The 23,929-nt window shown below is 35.2% G+C and overlaps 1 protein-coding gene across 1 annotated transcript in view; it reads right to left on the bottom strand.

The window, feature by feature from the left end:
* rab6ba (RAB6B, member RAS oncogene family a) overlaps positions 1-23,929 on the bottom strand; it is a 104,477-nt gene that overhangs the window by 5,793 nt on the left and 74,755 nt on the right. The window contains exons 4-7 of the mRNA XM_051111742.1: positions 23,666-23,771; positions 21,628-21,739; positions 8,583-8,676; positions 4,474-4,540 (exon numbers count right to left, since the gene is read on the bottom strand). Coding sequence (XP_050967699.1) covers positions 4,474-4,540; positions 8,583-8,676; positions 21,628-21,739; positions 23,666-23,771 — 379 coding nt within the window. The remainder of the gene's footprint in view (positions 1-4,473; positions 4,541-8,582; positions 8,677-21,627; positions 21,740-23,665; positions 23,772-23,929) is intronic.

The following is a 23,929-nucleotide window of genomic DNA, read 5'->3' as shown; positions in this document are numbered from 1 at the left end:
GACCCTAATATTTGAGAGTTGCATTAGTTCTAACAAAAGTAAAGTGGAACAGAGAAGCTGTCCATCATTGAGCAATTACAAAGGTCTGTGACACACAGCGAATGACAATAAACTGTTTTATGACATGGGCTGACCTTGTGTCAGCATCTGGAGTCTGACTCGACTGATATGAGCCAGAGCTCTAAAGCCTGAGGGATGATGGAAAACTTTTGCAATAGCACAGAACTGTAACCTCATGCATATCAACTTCTTGCACATTGCATTGTGTCTAAATCAGTGATTCTCAGCTAGCAGGTTGTGATCCAAAAACATGTGGTAGTTCTGTTCACATAGGATCATAGACAGGAAGGAAAAACAATACTAAATGCAAATAACTGTAAAATTGTACTTAGGGAAAAATGGGTATGCCTTTAAAGGATTAGTTCACTTCCATAGTAAAAACTTACTGATAATTCACTCACCCCTATGTCATCCAAGATGTTCATAAATTAATGTTTATCCATTTTCGAAAAAAAAAAATTGGGGTTACTTTTTATTCTGGAAGTGAACTAATCCTGAACTATTTCTTAGGAAAGGCAAGACGTATTTTGCGTTTTTGATGTCAGAGGTTGTGTATCCAGTCAAACACTATGGTATTTTGGTGCAAATCCAACAGATAAATCTAGAAGCAGCCATATTAGACTGAGGCAAACTTGAATGGGTTGTGTGAGACAACCTGATCCTCAAAAATCATTACCAAAACTGTGTAAGCCAATATTCCTAGAATGTTAGAAATTGGTTCCCAAAGGGGAACCTTATATTAACATTAGAGGAATGTTGAATTGCTGCATATATAGGTTTACATTAGAGCTGTCATGATTCCTTGATTCAATTAGAGTACTCGTTTTCAAAAAGCCTCAGTTGAATTTTGCCTATGTCAAGTAACAAGCAAAATACTGGAAGTGGTGCATTCCACGGATGACAATCCATGAAACACATTATTAGACACTTTTCCAAGGCTGCATGATATATTAATCCCATTTAAAATCATAATAAAGCATAATGCTGTTGTGAATTCAAAAACGCTATGATTCATTTAAATAAATATATTTGATGCAACTTCCAACTTAAGTGAGTTCCAGTCAATCACTCATCATGTTAACATACAGTATTTGTGTTAATTATGGCAAAAAACATAAGAAAAAAAATGCTGCCTTTCGTGTTGACAACAGCTGACAAAAAGCTAAAATTAAGGTATCATTTTATAAGCTTAATGTCTGTTTTTAAGTTTGACATAAGGTAACTACACACCAGTGTTGGGGGTAATGCACTATAAGTAATGTGATTACTGATCAGAATAATCGACCGATTGCTTGATTACAAAATAATCGTTTGTGACAGCCCTAGTTCACATGCAACATTTGGACTGTGCCATAATGTGTTCTGCCTGGTATATATTTGCATTAATGTTAAATTACATACTGAATGTTAAAATTATTCATTTGAATAAATTTGATTCTAGGATATTTTTGTTTACTTCAATAAAATATTCTAGATTCTGAAAATCTAGATCCTGAAGCAAAAGCAGCTGAGAGCCACTTCTACTTATGGTGAACATCTCTATGATTGATTACAGCATTAAAAAAGCAATAGAACAGTAAAGACCAATGTTGGGCACGTTACTTTAAAAAAGCAATTAGTTATAGTGACTCGTTACTTCTACCACCAATAGTAACTGAATTAGTAACTGAGTTATATCACTATAAAAGTAACTCATTATCAGGGAAAGTAACAATTGTGTTACTTTAAACAAAAATGTTCAAACATGTCAAGTAACTTGGATGCCCCCAATATTAAATATGGTAAATGAATAAAACATTGTACACTAATCTACACAATTTTAATGTTGCTGTGGGACAATGTGAGAGACACCTTCCAGGGGCTAAATATCATGCTATATCATTTAAACTGCAAAATCTACTTTTATTTGTGTATAGTCATAAAAACAACAAAATGTGCTTTTGTAAAGAAAATAAACAGAGTGCGCTCTCAGCCGTCTCGGTCTTTGTTACCTTCCTTCTAAGACACGTAACTAAAACAACCTGAATCTCAGCGAATATCTGCCTCATAGACATGAGAAATATATGTATAAAAAGCTTGAAAACAAATATTCTCTGATAAAGTAATCTGTATGATACCAACGCGGGTGCCAGTTTTTCCCGCCTTATCATTTCTAATGTAATTACACCCATGAGCGGCTCCGCTTCTCAAATTTTAAACATCTACAGGTGCATCTCAATAAATTAGAAAGTCATGGAAAAGTTCATTTATTTCAGTAATTCAACTCAAATTGTGAAACAGACTGAAGTAGTTTAAGTCTTTGGTTCTTTTAATTGTGATGATTTTGGCTCACATTTAACAAAAACCCACCAATTCACTATCTCAACAAATTAGAATACATCATAAGACCAATAAAAAAAACATTTTTAGTGAATTGTTGGCCTTCTGGAAAGTATGTTCATTTACTGTATATGTACTCAATACTTGGCAGGGGGCTCCTTTTGCTTTAATTACTGCCTCAATTCGGCGTGGCATGGAGGTGATCAGTCTATGGCACTGCTGAGGTGGTATGGAAGCCCAGGTTTCTTTGACAGTGGCCTTCAGCTCATCTGCATTTTTTTGGTCTCTTGTTTCTCATTTTCCACTTGACATAGACGATTCTCTATGGGGTTCAGGTCTGGTGAGTTTGCTGGCCAGTCAAGCACACCAACACCATGGTCATTTAACCAACTTTTGGCGCTTTTGGCAGTGTGCGCAGGTGCCAAATCCTGCTGGAAAATGAAATCAGCATCTTTAAAAAGCTGGTCAGCAGAAGGAAGCATGAAGTGCTCTAGAACTTCTTGGTAAATAGGTGCAGTGACTTTCAACTTCTTAACACCAGCAGATGACATTGCACCCCAAATTGACATTGCATCCATTTCTTCTTCTCCTTAGCCCAGGTAAGACACCTCTGACGTTGTCTGTGGTACAGGAGTGGCTTAACAAGAGGAAAACGACAACTGTAGCCAAATTCCTTGACACGTCTGCGTGTGGTGGCTCTTGATGCCTTGACCACAGCCTCAGTCCATTCCTTGTGATGTTCACACCAAATTTGATTTTGCTTGACAAGCCTCTCAAGGCTGTGGTTCTCTCGGTTGGTTGTGCATCTTTTTCCTCCACACTTTTTCCTTCCACTCAACTTTCTGTTAACATGCTTGGATACAGCACTCTGTGAACAGCCAGCTTCTTTGGCAATGAATGTTTTGTGGCTTACCCTTCTTGTGAAGGGTGTCAATTGAACTGTCAGATCAGCAGTCTTCCCCATGATTGTGTAGCCTAGTGAACCAAACTGAGAGACCATTTTGAAGGCTCAGGAAACCTTTGCAGGTGTTTTGAGTTGATTAGCTGATTGGCATGTCACCATATTCCAATTTGTTGAGATGAGTGAATTGGTGGGTTTTTGTTAAATGTGAGCCAAAATCATCACAATTAAAAGAACCAAAGACTTAAACTACTTCAGTCTGTGTGCAATGAATTTGTTTAATACACAAGTTTCACAATTTGAGTTGAATTACTGAAAGAAATAAACTTTTCCACGACATTCTAATTTACTGAGATGCACCTGTATGTGAGACATGCGGACATGTAGGTAAACACCCACATCACCTCTGTAAAAAAAATGTGAACATTCACCTTGGCTACTTTTCGTTACTGGAAGAAGATGCGCTGGAGGAATAAGCCAGAATTTACCTCAGAAGAAGAACACAACGCAATGCACAGCTTTGCGGTCATATGGCTGAAAAAGCCTACTTGAATGAAAACCGTTTCATTGTCAGTAACACTAATGGCGTTGTAATGGGGAAACAGTTATTCATCTGATTACTGGTTACTGAAAAAAGTAATGCCGTTAGTAACGCCGTTATTCATAAAGTCGTTATTACCATCACTGGTAAAGACAAGAATGGCAGCAATTATTTGCATCTTATTGTACATCTGGACCAGAACGAAAAGCATCTGTTCTTATAATATGATGAGCCTCACTTTAGGTTCTACCTCTATTTATGGTGCCATGATCAGTTACAATGCTTGAAACTCCCAGGTACAAATCTATTTTGACATGAAGGTCAGGAAATGTGTAGCACGTTGTCACGTGTAACATGTTGTCAAATACGCCTCTTTATTATTCTCTTTGGTAAGAAAGTGTCTGTGAAAGTATGTTTTTCTCCTACAGTATTAACTGAGATAAAATAACAGTGAAGTTGGAGTATTGATGGACCTGTGGGAGTACGTAAGACAAAAAGAGGTCATATGTAAGAGAACTGAAAGCCAGTCAGTTCTTGCTTATTTATATATTATTAAATGTGAAGTGCAGCAGAGTAACCTGATTATATAGCACGCTACATTTAGACGTTCGATCTGAATTGTTGAATTGTTTTGAGCTCACTGAAAGGATACTGCCTTCTTTGCTTGTCTCCTGCATGCTCTCCATTCCTGGAAGGGCAGCTGCCACACGTCGAAACAGCTGCAGGAGAGAAAAGAGAATGCTGTTAGAGACTTCAGCTGTGACAGTAACCAGAAACTTCACATAAAAAGGTTGTGGGTACTGAATGCTCTGCAAAGGATTTTAAAAAGTCTTGGACATGTAGCAGGTTCAGTTGCTCACATGTATTCACTGCAATCATATCATAAATATTCAATATGTATACTTTACATGGAGTCAAAAATACTTACAATAGTCTAGCCACAGCCTTATGTCATACTGTGCAGCCTTCTGGCAGCAAACATGAGCTGAACCATTTTTAAACCAGTAAAAAAGCGATTTGGAGCTTTCTCTGGTGCATTGAAGCAGACCTGCTCTGTTATATATAGTAATAGAAATGAAGATCCCATGCAACTACTTCTTTTCAGAATCATAAATGTCACAGACTAAAACACCTGCTGACCTTTAAAGCGGACTCTGTGTAGAAGATGATAAAGGGACAGCAAAAAGCACTTAGTCTGGCTCTGCCTTCTGAAACTTGCAATGCATTGCTGGCATACCGCTTCTAGCAGGGCAATTAATGGCCCACCACACACCTCCATTACAGCCATCTTCTATAAAGGGCTGTTCCCAGAAGCTATATGAGGCTATACCGCAATGATATATAGTCCTACTCACTCCCAATCATATCAAACAGGGCAGTTAGCTTATGTAGCCAACACCACCCCTCTCATTTCATGCCATCAATCACAACGGACGAGCCACGGGGAAATGGGACACACTGGGCCATTAAGCAGAGAGGGTCAGGGAAAAAAAGACTCATTTTGTTAACTACCTTCAGGTCATTGTTTTTGACAGGAAAGACAAAGAGAGCCATAATCTAGCTGGGACAAAAACAAAAGAACTCAAAACCATTACAATTAAGAAAAACACAGACAGGCACAGTTACAAATGGAGCACTTAATGTTGGTTTACGGCTACATGCGTCCATACGGTGTCACATTTGTCATTTTACAAATCAACTGTTAGCATAACTGTGTAAGTGCTAGTTAACATATTTATCTACAAGAACTTTTGCAATTTGTTTCTTTTTAGTTCTCTGTTCTTCAATGCAATGTTTTTGTTTACTTGGGGTTTCAAATGGGGGACAATCCATAAAATTCTATTGTTTTTATACCCTACCAGTCAAAAGTTTTTGAACTGTAAAATTTTTTTTCTCTTCTGCTCACCAAACCTGCATTTATTTGATCAAAAGTACAGCAAAAGCAGAAATATTTTTACTATTTAAAATAGCTGCTTTCTATTTGAATTTATTTTAAAATTTATTTTATTCATGTGATCAAAGCTACATTTTCAGCATCATTACTCCAGTCTTCAGTGTCACATGATCCTTCAGAAATCATTGTAATATTCTGATTTGCTGTTCAAGAAACATTTTTAAATATTATTATCAATATTTAAAACAGCTGAGTAAATTTTTTTCAGGATTCTTTGATGAATAGAAAGATCCAAAGATTAGCATTTCTCTGAAATACAAAGTTTTGTAACATTATACACTATGGGAGGGGAGGACTGGAGTAATGATGTTAAAAATCCAGCTTTGAAATCACAGGAATAAAATACATTTTAAAATACATATATTCAAATAGAAAATATGTACAGGTGCATCTCAATAAATTAGAATGTCATGGAGAAGTTCATTTATTTCAGTAATTCATCTCAAATTGTGAAACTTGTGTATTAAATAAAGTCAATGCACACAGACTGAAGTAGTTTAAGTCTTTGGTTCTTTTAATTGTGATGATTTTGGATCACATTTAACAAAAACCCACCAATTCACTATCTCAACAAATTAGAATACTTTATAAGACCAATAAAAAAAACATTTTAGTGAATTGTTGGCCTTCTGGAAAGTATGTTCATTTACTGTATATGTACTCAATACTTGGTAGGGGCTCCTTTTGCTTTAATTACTGCCTCAATTCGGTGCTGCTGAGGTGGTATGGATCCCAGGTTTCTTTGACAGTGGCTTTCTGTTAACATGCTTGGATACAGCACTCTGTGAACAGCCAGCTTCTTTGGCAATGAATGTTTGTGGCTTACCCTCCTTGTGAAGGGTGTCAATGATTGTCTTCTGGACAACTGTCAGATCAGCAGTCTTCGCCATGAATGTGTAGCCTAGTGAACCAAACTGAGAGACCATTTTGAAGGCTCAGGAAACCTTTTAGGTGTTTCGAATTAATTAGCTGATTCGCATGTCACCATATTCTAATTTGTTGAGATTGTTGAGTGAATTGGTGGGTTTTTGTTAAATGTGAGCCAAAATCACCACAATTAAAAGAACCAAAGACTTAAACTACTTCAGCCTGTGTGCACTGAATTTATTTAATACACAAGTTTCACAATTTGAGTTGAATTACTGAAATAAATAAACAAACTTTTACACAACATTCTAATTTATTGAGATGCACCTGTATTTTAAATAGTAAAAATATTTCAAAATTTTACTGTTTGCTGTACTTTAGATCAAATAAATGCAGGCTTGGTAAGCAGAAGAGTCTTCTTTAAAAAAAAAAAAAAAAACATTAAAGATCTTAGTGTTCAAAAACTTTTGACTGATAGTGTAGCTTGGTATAAATTCCTATAACCTAACCCTAACAGGAAAATGAAAATAAAACTTTATTTACTTATTATTTTGTGCTGTTTTTAAAAATTATGGAGTCCCCGAAATAATGTTTTGGGAGGTTTGTTAAATTTAGCTCACTTATGGGTGCAAATTTGTCTTACGGTTAAGTAGCTCCACACACACACGTAAAGGAGGCACTTCATTTATTTTCAAATTAAGACTGAGAAGAAAATGAATCACTTCATTATACTTTACTGAAGTACGGACCTTTTCAAAACTGAAAATAAACAATGTTCTTGCTATGCATCTCTAATGAAACTTCATATTTTTACAAATTATAGCAATGAAACACTGCTATGCAACAAATGACTCTATTATTATTATTATCATCAAAACTTGTCGTGCATTGTGTTATTTACACAAGTTCAATTTCATTCTGGAAAGGATCTGACACCCTGCAATTCTTCAATCAATATTTGAGTCATTATTTTGCAATTACCTCTGTGAGGTAATCAGTTTAACTAATGTTGCTGTTATTGGAGAAATAAATAAGAAAATTTAAGTATTGATCGTAATCTCAGATGAATGCAGTTCCCTGCTCCAGACAACACAGAAACAAACGTCTGCAACCACACACACACATACATGTGTAACAATGTAAAGGCTTGGAAATTGTCTCAATTTGTAATAGAGACTGGAGCAAGTCTGCTCCACGTCTGGTGACAATAATACGTTGTGTTAGAGATTTAGTGTATTTTAGTGTCGTACTGTCAGTGCTGAGCTCCTGTGAAACAGTGATACATGGCTTTGAGAAGAATAAAGGCTTAGTGTCCAGTAGAGCTGATGGAACAATGTACAATAATACAGCTTCTTACTTTTGAAGAATGACAATACTAGAATAAGCCTCATGTGTTTTGTCCAAGTTTGTAATTGTAAAATGACTCTAAATTCCGATTTGAAGACTGCACAAATTACTATTTCTTTAATACAGTGAACTGTAACAGTATTTTAAAGATTTTTTAAATCAGAAAGCTCATAAAATCAAACTTTTTTTAATATGACCTTGAAGCACTGTTGAGTATTTTATAACATCACGTCTCTATCAATAAAGAAGCACAATAAGTGAAACAGAACAGAAGAGAAACAGGACGACAGAATGACTGGCGCAGTCTGTGATCCAGTCAGACGGAGCTGATGCTAACATACACAAACATACTCAATTTAGCCCACACGACACACACTGTGTGCTGTACGCATTTCCGGCTCTCAGAGACAGAGAAAACACAGCAGTGCTCCGCGTCACATCTGATCTCTCCCACCTCTGCGCTTAGTCATCCTGAATCATGCTTTCAACTGCACCTCAGAAGAGAAATCAGAATGAACGCATAGCATTTCTCACACCCACATGCTGTGGCCGCTCTTTCCACTGACAGAGTGAGGTGTTGAGGTGAAACTCACCTGTTTGACGTTGTAGCCTGTCTTGGCACTGGTCTCGATAAACATCACACTCAGCTCCTTGGCCCGCTGCTCGCCTTCTTCAATCGTGATTTGCCTGTGAAAGAGTTGAAGATTTTTATTCATGAGTTTATTTATAAAGTGTTATTGAACTGTGATGACCCCTGCTGAAAACCGTGAGTTTCCACTCTGGTTTAATGATGGTCTGGATACTGGACCAGTAGAGCCATGCTGATCACCAACAAAAAATATTTCTTATTGCTGGTTAAGATAGGAAGCCTACTGGGGACCAAAGTTTTGATGGTTAGCAGGGTCCCTGCAGGCAACTACACCATTTTGCAGAAAACAAAACAAAAAGCAAAACAAAAGAAAAACAAAACAATGCAAACAGCATTGCAAAGAACAACAAAAAGCAAAACAAAACACAATGCAAAGCAAAACAAACAAAAAAAAACAACAAAGCAAAAAAAGCAAAGCAAAGACAAGCAAAACAAAATGAAAAGCTAAACAAAATGCAAAGCAAAACAAAAAACAAAGCAAACAAGACAAAACCAAAAAAAAACAAAGCAAAGCAAAACAAAAAAACAAAGAAAACCAAAACAAAACAATGCAAAGCTAAACAAAGCAAAGCAAAACAATGCAAAGCAAAACAAAAAACAAAGCAAAGCTAAACAAAGCAAAGGAAAGAAAAACAATAAACTAAGCAAAACAAAACACAAAGCAAAGCTAAACAAAACAAAAACAAAGCAAATCAAAACACAATGCAGAGCAAAACACAAAGCAAAAGAAAGCAAAAACAACAAATCAAAGCAAAACAAAACACAAAGCAAAGCTAAATAAACAATACTTAGCTAAACAAAACAAAAAAATAAGCAAACAAAACAAACAAAAACAAAAACCAATGCAAAGCTTAACAAAATGAAACAAATCAAAACAAAGCAAAACAAAAAGCAAAACAAAACACAAAGCAAAACAAAACAAAAAGCTAAACAAAACAAAACAAAAACAAATCAAAACACAATGCAAAACAAAATAAAACACAAAGCAAAACAAAAAACAAAACGAAACAAAAAAAAAAAAATGCACCCAGAACTGAGCATCCATAAACAAAGATTACAGATTTTATATCAGATTTTGTGCACTAGCTGAGCAACAGACATTAAAATGAATGGCAATAGGCTAAAGAAAACTTTCTCCAGACCTCCTTGTTTGAGACACCAGCACATCAGCATCAAAAACACAACACATGCTACTGTATACTGGTCTTGGCAGGAGGGATTCCATGAAAAATAATAATGGCAAAAAGAGACCACATTACCAGGACTGCATGTGAAGGCAAATAATCATTCTGCTAGTAAGGGCGACTACTATCACAAAACTGTGCAGCCTTGACAGTATCCTGACAAGATATATGAAAACAGCAATAATGGAAATGTGGTATTTGATAAAGTGGTTAGTGGATCACAGATTATGGGTGAAGTATTATCAGACAGCACAGGCTGAAACTGAGACAACGGCATTAGTCATTGCCTCCCTCCCCTCATCTCTACTAACTCTAATTAATTGATGTTGAAACTGATTAATTGCACAAAGGGAAGGCTCATTAATTAAGCCTCATTTGTATGACACACTTGTGACATTAATCCATGTCTGTGACTATGGAGCATGTTTGTGTGTGTATGTGACAGAGTTTGTTAGGTGGCTGTGAGAAATGAGTAGGCTGAAGAGGAGACTAGCTGAATCTCAGAGCAGTGGGACGTGAATAGGACATGCTGTATTTAAACCACTGAGCTCTGTCTGCTGGGGCAGCCGTGATGTAACCAACCAAACTCTTTTGTTCTCTCCACAGACAGAAGCTCAGAGGCATTTGTGAGTTTACTTAACTCATGAATTGCATTCTTGGCTCGCTGCTTCTCAAAGTATACAGCTTGTTTTCCGTAAACGGTGCCAACTGTGCCCTCAAAACTTGCTATTGATATAATTACCGTGATACTGAACTTAATTTCATTATTTAATTACAATGCACTCTAAACAGAATAAACTCTAAGTACTAAAAATGGTAAAACTAAAATGTTGTAAACATTTTTTCATCTTAATATCTGCATAACCCCTTTGACCATCACATTTTAAATGGTAAAAAAAAAATCGAATATACCTAAATTTAGTTTTTATGTAAATTAAAATACCATTTATTGACTGTTTATGCAGTGCTTTTAATGTTTTTAAAATTAAAATTTTAAGTTTAGTCAACTAAAATATTCCAGTTATCACTTAAATTAACATTAAGTAACTTAAAATTTCAAGTTGACTAAACAAAAAATTCAGTCAACGGGGAAACAAATTATCTTAAGCTGAAACAACTTTTTTTTTTTTTTTTTTTTGTACAAAAATTTGGTTTTCAGTCAGATTTTAAGGTAGCTAATGACCTTTTATTAAAAACTGACTCTGGTAGGAATATTGCCTTAGTTCTTCTGAATCTTAGCTCAGCATTTGATATGACTGACAATAGCATCCTAATTGAACGTTTAAAGCAGCATGTGGACATCCAAGGAACTACAAATCTTTTCTTATTAATGCACAGAACAAGTGTCACTTCTGATGCCATCAATCTGTTTGTGCTTTCCATTACTCACCTATTTCTTATATCACCAGCTACATTTATAGCAGTTTGATCATTAAGGATGAGCCACCTTGACTTACTTCTGTCTCAGAGATAACATGGTCTCTTTAGAGATGCAGTCCTCGATTCATCTATAGCAGAACTATGAGGGTTTTTTTTTCAAAGCTACTGTGACAGTTAAAGAACTTGACGGATGTGAACATGAGATATGGTTTGATGTGGTTTTGTTTCATGATCAAAGTCCCCCCAAACAGCGCAGATATGTTTTCGTGCCCTTTTCTTGTCTATTAAAGAGTGCGCTTTAAACAGCTTTTCAGTTTTTTCAATTGAAACCTTCTGGGAAGGCACAGGGTGACAGCAGAAAAACCGATGAAACATAACAGATACCATTATTTTTTACATCTAAACAAATTAAGTCAGAAAACCAAAACAAGGACTTCAAACCTGACCTTGAAGTCCATCTCTGGCTGATGAATGTGCTTTTGAAGTCATTAGCCATAAGCTAAATATTTTGATATTCAAGCCACAAAAACAAAGATGAGATTAAGAAGAGGACGTGTAGCACAAGCTATAAATGTCGATGGAGCAGAATGTCTTGTCAGCCTTAATTCCCGCTTTCTCGGCTGAATCTTCCATTCATAAATGTTTTATCCGGTGCTATCTTAGGCTCAGCACATACAGGTTTAGCATGCATGTATCACTGAGTTCATATCTGACTATATTCAAAAATTCCTTACAGCACTCACTTCTTCACTAACTTATTTAAGTCTATGAAATGGTGAAAAAGCATTCAGAACTGCTCTCTATACATATGGTACATCTTGACCTTGAAATAGCTGATTAATGTGCTGCAGGCTGTCAAAGCCTATGCTTTTCCACATAACATGTTTTGCTTTTTTTCAAGTGGATAGTAAATTGATTGTGTTTGACACTTCAGATAGATGTACAGTACTAGGTTGGGTTAAACATGTCTCTTTTCGTTTGGTATTGGCTCAAGGGTAGGTAATCTCAGCTGACATCAACTAGGGTGTCTGGAAGAGCGCAGTGCCATCTGTTCCTCTGAGAGAACAAACATCCTCTGGACAGAAATTCATGCATTACTCCCACACTGACTTTAAATCTGTTATTCTAATAGTATTACAGTATAAGACGTTTTGTTGCAAAAATAGTCTGTAACATTTGTCACACAAACATTTGCTTAGCTAATAGAGACATTATATTGAGTTCTATTGCTATTATATACAGCTAGTTACTATACACTTAAAATTTATTTGAAGTTGTAAATGAAACAAAGACTACTGGAACATGTTTTAAAAGAAAACAGTCAAAAATGTTCAAAATTTCACATTTAATGTGCTGCTGTTTCTTTGTAATTATTTGGGAACTTCTGAGAACAAATCTGTTCTCAAAATATGGCACAAGTAGGTGCTTACACCAAAGTCTCACACCCCCTTGTCATCCAAGATGTTCATGTCTTTCTTTCTTCAGTCGTAAAGAATTATGTTTTTTAAGGCAAACATTTCAGGACTTTTCTTCATATAGTGGACTTCAACAGTGCCCGCAAGTTTGAACTTCCAAAATGTAGTTTAAATGCAGTGGGCTCTAAAAAAATCCCAGCTGAGGAGGAAGGGTCTTATCTAGAGAAAAATATTGAAAATTCATATACTTTTTAACCACAAATGCTCGTCTTGTCTAGCTCTGTGTGAACTCTGTGCATTCCGGGTCAATACAGTTGGGGTATGTTGATAAACTCCCATCTCATTTTCTCTTGCAACTTCAAAATTGTCCTACATCGCTGCAAAAGTACAGAGCGTTTACAAAGTGAACATGCTAGGAGGTTTAAACACCCTTTACAAAAAAGGTACAACAGCGATGTAGAGATGGGAGAAAATGAGATGGGAGTTTTTCAACATACCCTAACTGTCATGAAAAAGTTTAAAAATTGTCAATTTTTTTTTTAGAAAATAGCTGATCGTTTTGCTAGATAATACCCTTCTTCCTCAGCTGGGATCATTTAGAGCCCTTTGAAGCTGCATTTTGGAAGTTCAAACTCGTGGGCACCATAGAAGTCCACTATATGGAGAACATTCCTGAAATATTTTCCTCAAAAAACAATTTCTTTACAACTAAAAAAAAGAAAGACATGAACATCTTGGATGACAAGGGGGATGACATCTTTGGAACACAAATTAGGACATTTTTGATGAAATCAAATGATGAAGCTTTCTGACCCTTCACAGGCAGCAATGCAGATTGACACAGAAGAGAAGAAATTTTTGAATAAAGTCATTATTTTTGTTTTCTTTGTGCACAAAAATTATTCTTGTAGCTTAATAACATCCTGGTTGAACCACTGATGTTACATGGACTATTTTAACAATGTCCTTACTATCTTTCTGAGCCTTGAATGTGTCAGTTACAGGGTCAGAAAGCTCTCGGATTTCATCAAAAGTATCTTAATTCGTGTTCCAAAGATGAACGAACGACTTATGGGTTTGGAACGATATGAGGGTGAGTAATTAATGAGAGAATTTTCATTTTTGTGTGAACTCTTTAAATGGAAGCAAGCAATCTCACTTTTCACACAGTTTTTGCTTTGATTAGATTTGATTAGTGACCTAGAAATTGTGCAGAATCTAAAATATTTCATATTTTGTCATGACATTTAATTTAAAACACATTTCCAGAATTGAATTATACAATTCTATATACTATATTCAGTATGTGATGTACAGTGTGTATCTAAATACTGTATTTGATATGTTTTATTTGCATACATATGTGTGTGTATACTGTATGTATATTAAAAATTATATAAATTATATATACACACATACCGCAGCAAATGTTCTGACAGGTTGCTCACTCCTGACTTATTACTGGGTGCCATGGCAACAGTCTGACCCAGGGTTTTTAATATCTTTCCTGTGCAGAGACACTCGCTACACTGTGACAGAGGATCCGCCTCCAATCGTATAACTGCCGCCGCAGTCATCCAATCACGATTGCAGAATCAGACTAAAAACACAAAAAGCATCTATAGAACACTTACTAATACCATATGATGAGATGCACATCAAGTTAAAAGCACATTCTCACCACTGCCATAAAGGCAGGAGTACAGTATGTCTAATGCCATAGTCATATTTAAGATGCCAGGCCCTGCTTAACCTTTCACTTCCTTTGGCACAAAAACTACATAGCACTTTCTTGCCATGCCACAAACACTTTAAGCCTATCCAAGGCATCTTGCCACCGTTATACAAATCCCACAGTGTCTGTCTTCTTTCAAAACAACTAATTCAGTTTCATGTATTGCTCCAAGGCCAGTCTTATCTACTGTTGTGAAACAGCCTAAATCTAATCTTATTCGATAGTCAATACTCAACTATGTTACAACAGAAGAAAGAGTGTTGTGTAACATCATGTCACAGTCTAAACTCAGCTTTATAAGATTCTAATTACCCCCTATGGTGTCATGTAAATACATCTGTGTCATTGATTTGTTATCATTTACTTACTTTTGGATTCAGAAGACTTGGAAATCAGTGGCCAGTTGCATAAGCATAGCCACTATATTAAGACTAAGGGGTCATCGGATGCCAAGTTCACTTTTACATGTTGTTTGAACATTAATGTGTGTTGGCAGTGTATGTACAAATCTACCCTATAATGATAAAAATCCATGCAGTGGTTTTTAATTAATCTGTAAAAATAATATTCCCTTTTTCAAATCAAGCCCTTTTCAGATGCCTGTTGTTGTGGCATCACACCGACAGAGGCCGCTCCCACGATAGTTGATTGACACCGGCGTCTTACCACAAATCAGTTGTAACAGTTCAACCTCCATGTTTGAGCAGGGATGTAAGTTAGGCAAGAATTGAGCGTAGTGGTCGTCATTTACTCCCGACATCTGAGCCGCTGAAGATCCAGTAGATTACATTTGTTTGTAAAGGGAATGCACCTCCCGATCCACATACATATATGTTCGCGCGAATCATTCGTGATCCAGCTTCACTTACAGCAGAAGTGAGTATAAGGGTTTTTTTTTTAATCTTTGCAATCGCCTTTCCTAATAGTGTGCTAGTTAGCAAGTTTAGCGGCTAAATGCGGCTAAAGTAAACAGGCTTGTCACTCCACAGAGAGAAGAGAGGGCTGGGACGAGCAGAGCTCATTTGCATTTAAAGCAGCCTCGACCAGAATGGGATGATTTTTGCAGAGCTCATTTTGCCGAGGTAAAAAGGTGTTGTTTTACACTACCATTGAGAAGTATATTATACACTTTTCATTAAGACCCTAAAGAATCATATCTACTTGTGGAAAATGAGCATCCAATGACCCCTTTAAGTGTCTTAAGAACTAGTCAGACCAACTAGCAGTTAACCAAGAGATAATCACTCTTACTTTTCTGACTCAAATTAGGCCAGTCGACCTTTTTGTAACCGACTTAAAACAGTTAAGACCAGTCTTGAAGAAAACTAATTTGACTTGAAGAAAACTGTTTAATACAAGTTTAAAGATCCACTGAAGTGCTTTGAAACACACAGCATGTGTTGACGTAATTTCAACTGAAACAGGAATACTTTTTAAATAGCCAATAGCGTTTTGTTTATATGACTGCTTGGGCCAGAGTTGTGCCGGGTAAAGCTGCATTTGACAGTGTATGACAGCCACAATCTCATCCATATCTCATTATCTATATATAAAAATAGCATACTGCATAGAATTCAAATGTGTCTGATACGTACTGTGATCTGCGCATATTATTTGATTCGTGCTATCATCTCTCTGGACCAGAGCAGGCTGTATGCGTACTGTGTCGGTTCGTGTGACACAACATGAAACCAGACTTCACTGGCACGAATGGAATGTATATTTACACTGTCTGAATCGTTCCCTATCCATGCCATTTACTGTACAGAAAATACAAAATCTGTAAGAAAGTGACTGATTTCAGCCGCAGCTTCAGCATCTATTTACTGTGTAGGGGGCGGGACGCTTTGGGTTCTAGAAAGCATTTAATTGGACAGAAAGTTTGATGAGAAGCTGAAGTGCAGGGTGATGTCATCAAAATCGTAGATCCATATTGGCGGAAGTTAGAGACTGTAAGTTTTGAATGCTTATATCTTCTAAATGCGAATTTTGTCATTGTTTTGGAGCAGACTAGCTTACAGATAACCTTAAGGTTAAAGCCAAAAAACATCAATTTTGAATTAATGGGGATTCATGGGGATTTGTGACACCCCGAACAATACATTTACTTACTTAGCTAAGTTAGCTAGATTTTACTTAAATTCTTAAATTGTACTTAAAATGTATGTGTGCAAAAACTTGCAAAATAAAAATGTTAATTAGTAAATTATTGTTTTTTTTTTCTGTGCAGTTTATGCAGCTGGTCCCCTGTTTATATTACAATCTAAAAAATCTACAAGTGGCTCTTCTATGGCATTGCTGTGAAAAACCTTTTAAAGCACCTTTAGTGTACAGTATTTTAGGTCTGCATTTTTTTACATTTTTAAAATCTCTTAAAAAAGTGATGCAGTAATATTGGGAAATAATATTACAATTTAAAATAATTGTCCCCTATTTTAAGATATTTTGAAAATGTATTCCTGGACTGTTTCAACACTTTTGAAGTAATAATAAAAGAGATGTTTTTGATAACACTGTATTTTCATCAGCCATTACTCCAGTGCTCAGTATCACACGATTCTTCAGAAATCATTCTAATATTTTGATTTTGTGCTCAGTGAACTATTTATTTATACTGTCACAGTTCAAAACAGAAAAAAACAACAACATAAGAATATTTACTGTGACTTTTAATTTAATGCATCCTTGCTGAATAAAATATATATATTTTTTCAAATCTTACAGATCCTAAACTTATGAATGTTTTCTATTCTATTCTATTCTATTCTATTCTATTCTATTCTATTCTATACTATTCTATTCTATTCTGCTTCAGTGGATGGAAAATCACATGATCAGTGTTACAAGTTTGCCTACATTTGATTAGAAACTTAGAAATAGTGCAGAATCTTAAATATTTTTTTAAAATATATTTGATGTCTTAACATTTCTTTTTATTAAAGGAATTAAAAATGTCTATGGAAGGAATAAGTCTTACAGTTAAAAAGAATATATTTAAAAAATGTATTAAAAGTAAAAAAAGTATGAGTGTGAGTCACTGATAACAGAATTTTGGTTTCTGGGTGACCTTTCCCCTTAAAATGCTTTAGAAAATGCTAGAAAATGTCTTGTTTTGTAGCTCAGAAACAGGCTGTGTCTCATTCTGTATTAGAGAGCAGTGGCAGACACTGTGATTGGATTGGACAATAGCTGCCCATCAGAGAAGTCAAGACGAAATGGCACACCGATGTTACATAAAAAACTAAGGCGAATGCCACCTTTGAACCAAATTAACCTAATTCTTGATAGGAAATGACATGTCACACAAACTATACTAAACTCAATTTACTAAATGAACTAAATGTCCAGGCTGACATAATGAGAGTTAATGGGTATTTCATGTTAGCACAGAGCCTTCATTATCAGCCTGTTACTCTGTTTCTGAGCCACCTCCACCTGCCACATTCCATCACAGTCTTCAGGGAAACAAATCCTGCAGAACACTCATATTTAACACGTTACAATAGAAAGAGTTCAGCTCGACCTCAGCATGCGCTATTGATCACCATGGTGACTTATTACAAACAAGCAGAGTTTCTTTTAAAAAAATATTTTCTGCTAAGTGTCATGTTTACAGTCTCCTCAAAAGTAGAGTGACCAAAATTATAAACGCAACACTTTTGTTTTTGCCCCCATTTTTCATGAGCTGAACTCAAAGATCTAACACTTTTTCTATGTACACAAAAGGCCTACAAAATATTGTTTACAAATCTGTCTAAATCTGTGTTAGTGAGCACTTCTCCTTTATCTCCTTTAAAATAATCCATCCACCTCACAGGTGTGGCATATCAAGATGCTGATTAGACAGCATGATTATTGCACATGTGTGCAATAAAAAGACACTCTAAAATGTGCAGTTTTATCACACAGCACAATGCCACAGATGTCGCAAATTTTGAGAGAGCTTGCAATTGGCATGCTGACTGCAGGAATGTCCACCAGAGCTGTTGCCTGTGAATTAAATGTTCATTTCTCTACCATAAGCCGTCTCCAAAGGCGATTCAGAGAATTTGGCAGTACATCCAACTGGCCTCACAACCGCAGACCATGTGTAACCACACCAGCCCAGGACCTCCACATCCAGCATCTTCACCTCCAAGATTGTCTGAGACCAGCCACCTGGACAGCTGCTGCAACAATCGGTTTGCATAACCAAAGAATTTCTGCACAAACTGTCAGAAACCGTATCAGGGAAGCTCATCTGCATGCTCGTCGTCCTCATTGGGGTCTCGACCTGACTGCAGTTCGTCATTGTAACCGACCTGAGTGGGCAAATGCTCACATTCGATGGCGTCTGCCACTTTGGAGAGGTGTTCTCTTCACGGATGAATCCCGGTTTTCATTGTACAGGGCAGATGGCAGACAGCGTGTATGGTGTTGTGTGGGTGAACGGTTTGCTGATGTCAGTGTTGTGGATCGAGTGGCCCATGGTGGTGGTGGGGTTTTGGTATGGGCAGGCGTATATTATGGACAACAAACACAGGTGCATTTTATTTAAATGCACAGAGATACCGTGACGAGATTCTGAGGCCCATTGTTTGCCATTCATCTACGACCATCACCTCATGTTGCAGCATGATAATTGCAAGGATCTGTACACAATTCCTGGAAGATGAAAACATTCCAGTTCTTGCATGGCCAGCATACTCATCGCACATGTCACCCATTGAGCATGTTTGGGATGCTCTGGATCGGCGTATACGACAGCGTGTCCCAGTTCTTGCCAATATCCAGCAACTTCGCACAGCCACTGAAGAGGAGTGGACCAACACTCCACAGGCCACAATCAACAACCTGATCAACTCTATGCGAAGAAGATGTGTTACACTGTGTGAGGCAAATGGTGGTCACACCAGATACTGACTGGTTTTCAGACCCACCCGGACCCCCCAGTACAGTAAAACTGCACATTTTAGAGTGGCCTTTTATTGTGGCCAGCCTAAGGCACACCTGTGCAATAATCATGCTTTCTAATCAGCATATTGATATGTCACACCTGTGAGGTGGATGGATTATCTCGGCAAAGGAGAAGTGCTCACTAACACAGATTTAGACAGATTTGTGAACAATATTTGAGAGAAATAGGCCTTTTGTGTACACAGAAAAAGTCTTTTTAGGTTTATCACCATATTTAATTGTAATAACTGCTCTTGCTTCTAATAATCTGTTACTAAAAATTGTTCTGTTGTTTCAAAGTCCCCTAAGACTGAGAGCTGTGAATTAGTATGGATAACCTGGTCTTTGCTCAGGAGGTGCAATGGAGGATGAAAACTATAGAGGCAAGTTATTATTGAAGAACAGAGAGGAAAACATTGACCTCCCTCTGGGACATACACAGTTAGAGAGAGAGAGAGAGAGAGAGAGAGAGGAAAATGACAAAAGAGAGAGAGAGTGAGCAGTATTTATCCCTGAGCTCCCACGTCTCTGAAGGACTGAGTAAGTGAAGCATGAAATGCCCATTTCTTACAAAAGTGTAATTTGTTTGATGGCACGTTTCTCTGATCTGTTAGCTATAGTGAAGCATTTGACACTGAAATTGCAGAGTTAAAAAGACAGATCTGTTCCCATCCACATGCTTTTACTAATGTTAGTGCCGGCGACTATAAATTCAAGCTTTTTACTGATTAAAGCATGACACAAGGAAGTGTTAAAACAAATGTAGACTGACAGAAATGTTGGGGAAGCTCCTTTGAAACGGTTCTTTCTCAAACATTACAAGGTACTTATAATTTAGTGTAGTGCAAGTTGCTTGTGAAAAAAGTAATTAGCCAAACAACAAGCTGGTTTCAAAAAGTAACTAATTACATTAAAGCTATTCAATGGGAAAATATATTTTTAAATATACAAAAAAATAAATAAATAAATAAAATAATTAATCAAAGAAACCTGAAAAAAAATCTACTCAGCATTTTTTAACATAATAATAATAATTATTATTATTATAGTAATAATAATAATAAATGTTTTTTGAGCAGCAAATCAGAATATTACAATGATTTCTGAAAGATAATGTGACTGGAGTAATGATACGAAAAATTCAGATTTGAAATCACAGGACTAAATTACATTCTAAAATATATTCAAATATAAAACAGTTATTTTAAATAGTAAAAATATTTCAAAATTGTAGTGTTTTTGCAGTATTTTGGATCAAATAAATGCAGGCTTGGTGAGCAGAAGAGACTAAAACACATTTAAAATTTTACTGTTCAAAAACTTTTGACTGTTAGAATATATAATTTATTTTTTTTAGTCAGAGCAAGATTTCCAACAGGGTAATAAAATAATAATAATAGTAATATTTTGAAATATTATTACAGTTTAAAATGACTAGTTTCTGTTTGAATAAATTATAATTTACTGATGTGATAGCAAAGCTGAATTGTCACATGATCCTTCAGAAATCATTCTAACATGCAGATTTGATACCTAAGAAACATTTATGATTATTACAAATGTTGTGCTTATTATTTTTATAAAAACTGCTTCTTTTCAGGATTTTTTCAAGATGAATAGAAAGTTCAAAAGAATAGATTTGAAACAGAAGTCTTTTGTAACATTATAAATGTCTTTACTGTCACTTTTGATCAATTTATTGAGTCATTGCTAAATATTAGTATTAATTTCCTTTCAAACAAAATCTAGCTGACTTTATACTGTATATCTGAGTCAAAAACAGCGATGAACTTAAAATCTTAAATTGAAAGTCTCAGCTGGATTGGAGAATAATTTTTGTCAAGTTATTTAAATAAATCACTTCACTAAAAATAATTATACTTCTCAACACTACATTGATTGAATATTACCTCAACTCACTCGGCCATTTGCACAAATACATAACAGTAATGTAGCATTTTGCCTAACAGTTTGAAAAAAAGTAGCTTGTAATTTTAAAACTTAATTGTAAAATAATACTAGTTATGGTACTTTTAGTGTAGTGTAGCATCACTGCTTTCAGGGAGAGATCATTTTAGGGCAAACCTTCTCTAAACAATGTGTTATTTTTGCTTCTTTCACCTCTTATATTTCACACAAATATAGGGTTTGTTCTAAAATTATCAGTCATCCTGCATTCCCCAAATTCTAGAGTGAGAGGAAAAGGCTTCCTTTTTGTTTTTCAGAGAATCTCTTTAATGAAACTGTCAGCTTCGATTCACACTCTGGTGAGTGAAACAGCCATGTTAAGCAGCTTAATAATAAAAGCGTGTGAGAAAGATTGAGAGTGAGACAACTCACCTCTTATCTGCCAGATCTGTTTTATTGCCCACCAGCATGATGATGACATCACTTCCTCTCTCCGTTCTCACATCATCGATCCATTTGGAAGTTTGCTGGAACGAATTCACATCTTTATAGAGAAAAACAGAGACAGTAGGTGGTAACTACTTTGTAGGGTAAACACTGAAATAAACTAGATTTCAGATTCTGCTATTAATACAGGCTGTTGTATTCAGAACAATTACTGTTAAATATTGGTTTAAGTTCACTTAAATTTAAAGTTGATATAAAAATATTTTTAATGCGCCATAATTATTAATAAACAGTAAAAAAAGAGATAATTTACAGTTTAGGCTGGTATACTGCATTACACTGTAATGTTGAACAGCTACAATTACTACTTTTATGCTCAGAAATGGGAAATTTTATTTTATATATAAGTATTTAAAATACTGACTTCATGTTGTTTCCACATTAATCTGGATATTATATATAGAAGTATTTATATTTTGACAAATTTGAATGTTAAGTGCAGTTAATTAGAGAAACCTGTGCAATTAATCAGTTATTTATTTATTTATTTATATTTTGTTTATAACTAATCAACAGCCCTAACAGATTTAATTTGTGTTGATATCATCAGTTATTTTTTATTTTATTTTATTTTATTTTATTTTATTTATTTTTATTTTACTATTTAACAGCCCTAACAGATGTATAATTTGTGTTGATATCATCAACACTATTTTCATTAATACTTTGGTAAGGTAAATTATTTTAAACTTTTTTTTTTAAATTAGAATTTATGATGATATTTTTAATATTAAGTGCAGTTTATTAGAGAAACCTTTCCAATTCTGAAGTTATATATTTATTTATTTTATTTATTTATTTTAATTTATTTTGATTTAATTTAATTTAATTTAATTTAATCAACAGCCCTAACAGATTTATAATTTGTGCTGATATCATCAACACTATTTTCATTAATACTTCGGTTGGAGAGTAAATTGTTTTATTTATTTATTTTTTAAAGAATTTATGATGATATTTTAATGTTAAGTGCAGTTAATTAGAAAACTTTTTCAATTCATCAGTTATTTCTTAATATTTAATTTAATTTAATTTAATTTAATTTATTACTTTGGTTGGAAGATAAATTATTTTAAACATTTTTTTTTATTAGAATTTATAATTACATTTTAATGTTAAGTGCAGTTTATTAGAGAAACCTTTCCAATTCTTAAGTTATTAATGTACTTTAATTTATTTTGATTTAATTTAATTTAATTTAATTTAATCAACAGCCCTAACAAATTTATAATTTGTGTTAATAATATCATCACTATTTCTATTAATACTTTGGTTGGAGGATAAATGATTTTATTAGAATATATTATATATTACTATTATTATTATTATATTACTATATTATATATTACTATTATTATTATATATTACTATATTATAGATGTTTGGATTTTTTAAATTAGATTTTTTATTGTTAAATTTATATGGTAGTTGAGATTCTATCACTTCTTACTTTTACAAAACGCAGCTATTGTGCACCACTGTGTGCCATTGTCATATTATTAAAATATGTAACAAACTAATAAAGTAAGGTTTTATTATGCCATTTATGCCTGCTCATGTGCAGCCTGACATCAATGAACCTGCTTCTGCTTCAAGGTGAAACTGACTTTGCTTTACCTATAAAATCAAGCTTTGTGTTTTCTGTTTATACCAACAAAGCTGTGCATCGCTAACCCAGTCTCTAAAAGTCACAGTGGGGTTTACGGGCAATAAAACTGTCATCTTTTTATTGTGAAAAATAACTTACAGCTGCTTCTTACATCTTTGGGGTTGAATCTATCTAGTTATAGAGTTAAACAAGGCCAGACCTGTAACACACTTAACTGATAGAAAATCATTGCTCACATTTCCAACTGACAAGCCGGTTATCTGTAATCATGTTAAGCTCCTTGATTTTAGCTCTCTGTGAAGTATTTCAGAGCTAAAGGAGGTTTGATCATTGAAGGGTGTGTGTTACACTCACTTGTGATGTCGTACACCACCACAGCTACGGTGGAGTCTCTTATATAGCTCGGAATGAGGCTCCTGAAACGTTCCTGGCCTGCCGTGTCCCACAACTGCAACCGAACCTGCAAGTCAGAGACCCCCAACTGAACAGTCAAATTATTCAGCTTCTCAAACACACATATAGACACAATTACGTAAACACATGCAGAGCCAAGCCAGGAGCTGGATCAATATGACCTTATAAAACCACACCAAACTGCTCCGCTGAAGGTCATGGAAT

This window comes from Labeo rohita, chromosome 6 (genome assembly GCF_022985175.1).
Source record: "Labeo rohita strain BAU-BD-2019 chromosome 6, IGBB_LRoh.1.0, whole genome shotgun sequence".
Taxonomy (NCBI): domain Eukaryota; kingdom Metazoa; phylum Chordata; class Actinopteri; order Cypriniformes; family Cyprinidae; genus Labeo; species Labeo rohita.
The sequence above is the reverse complement of the archived record's forward strand: the minus strand, read 5'-3'. Positions and strand labels throughout refer to the sequence as shown.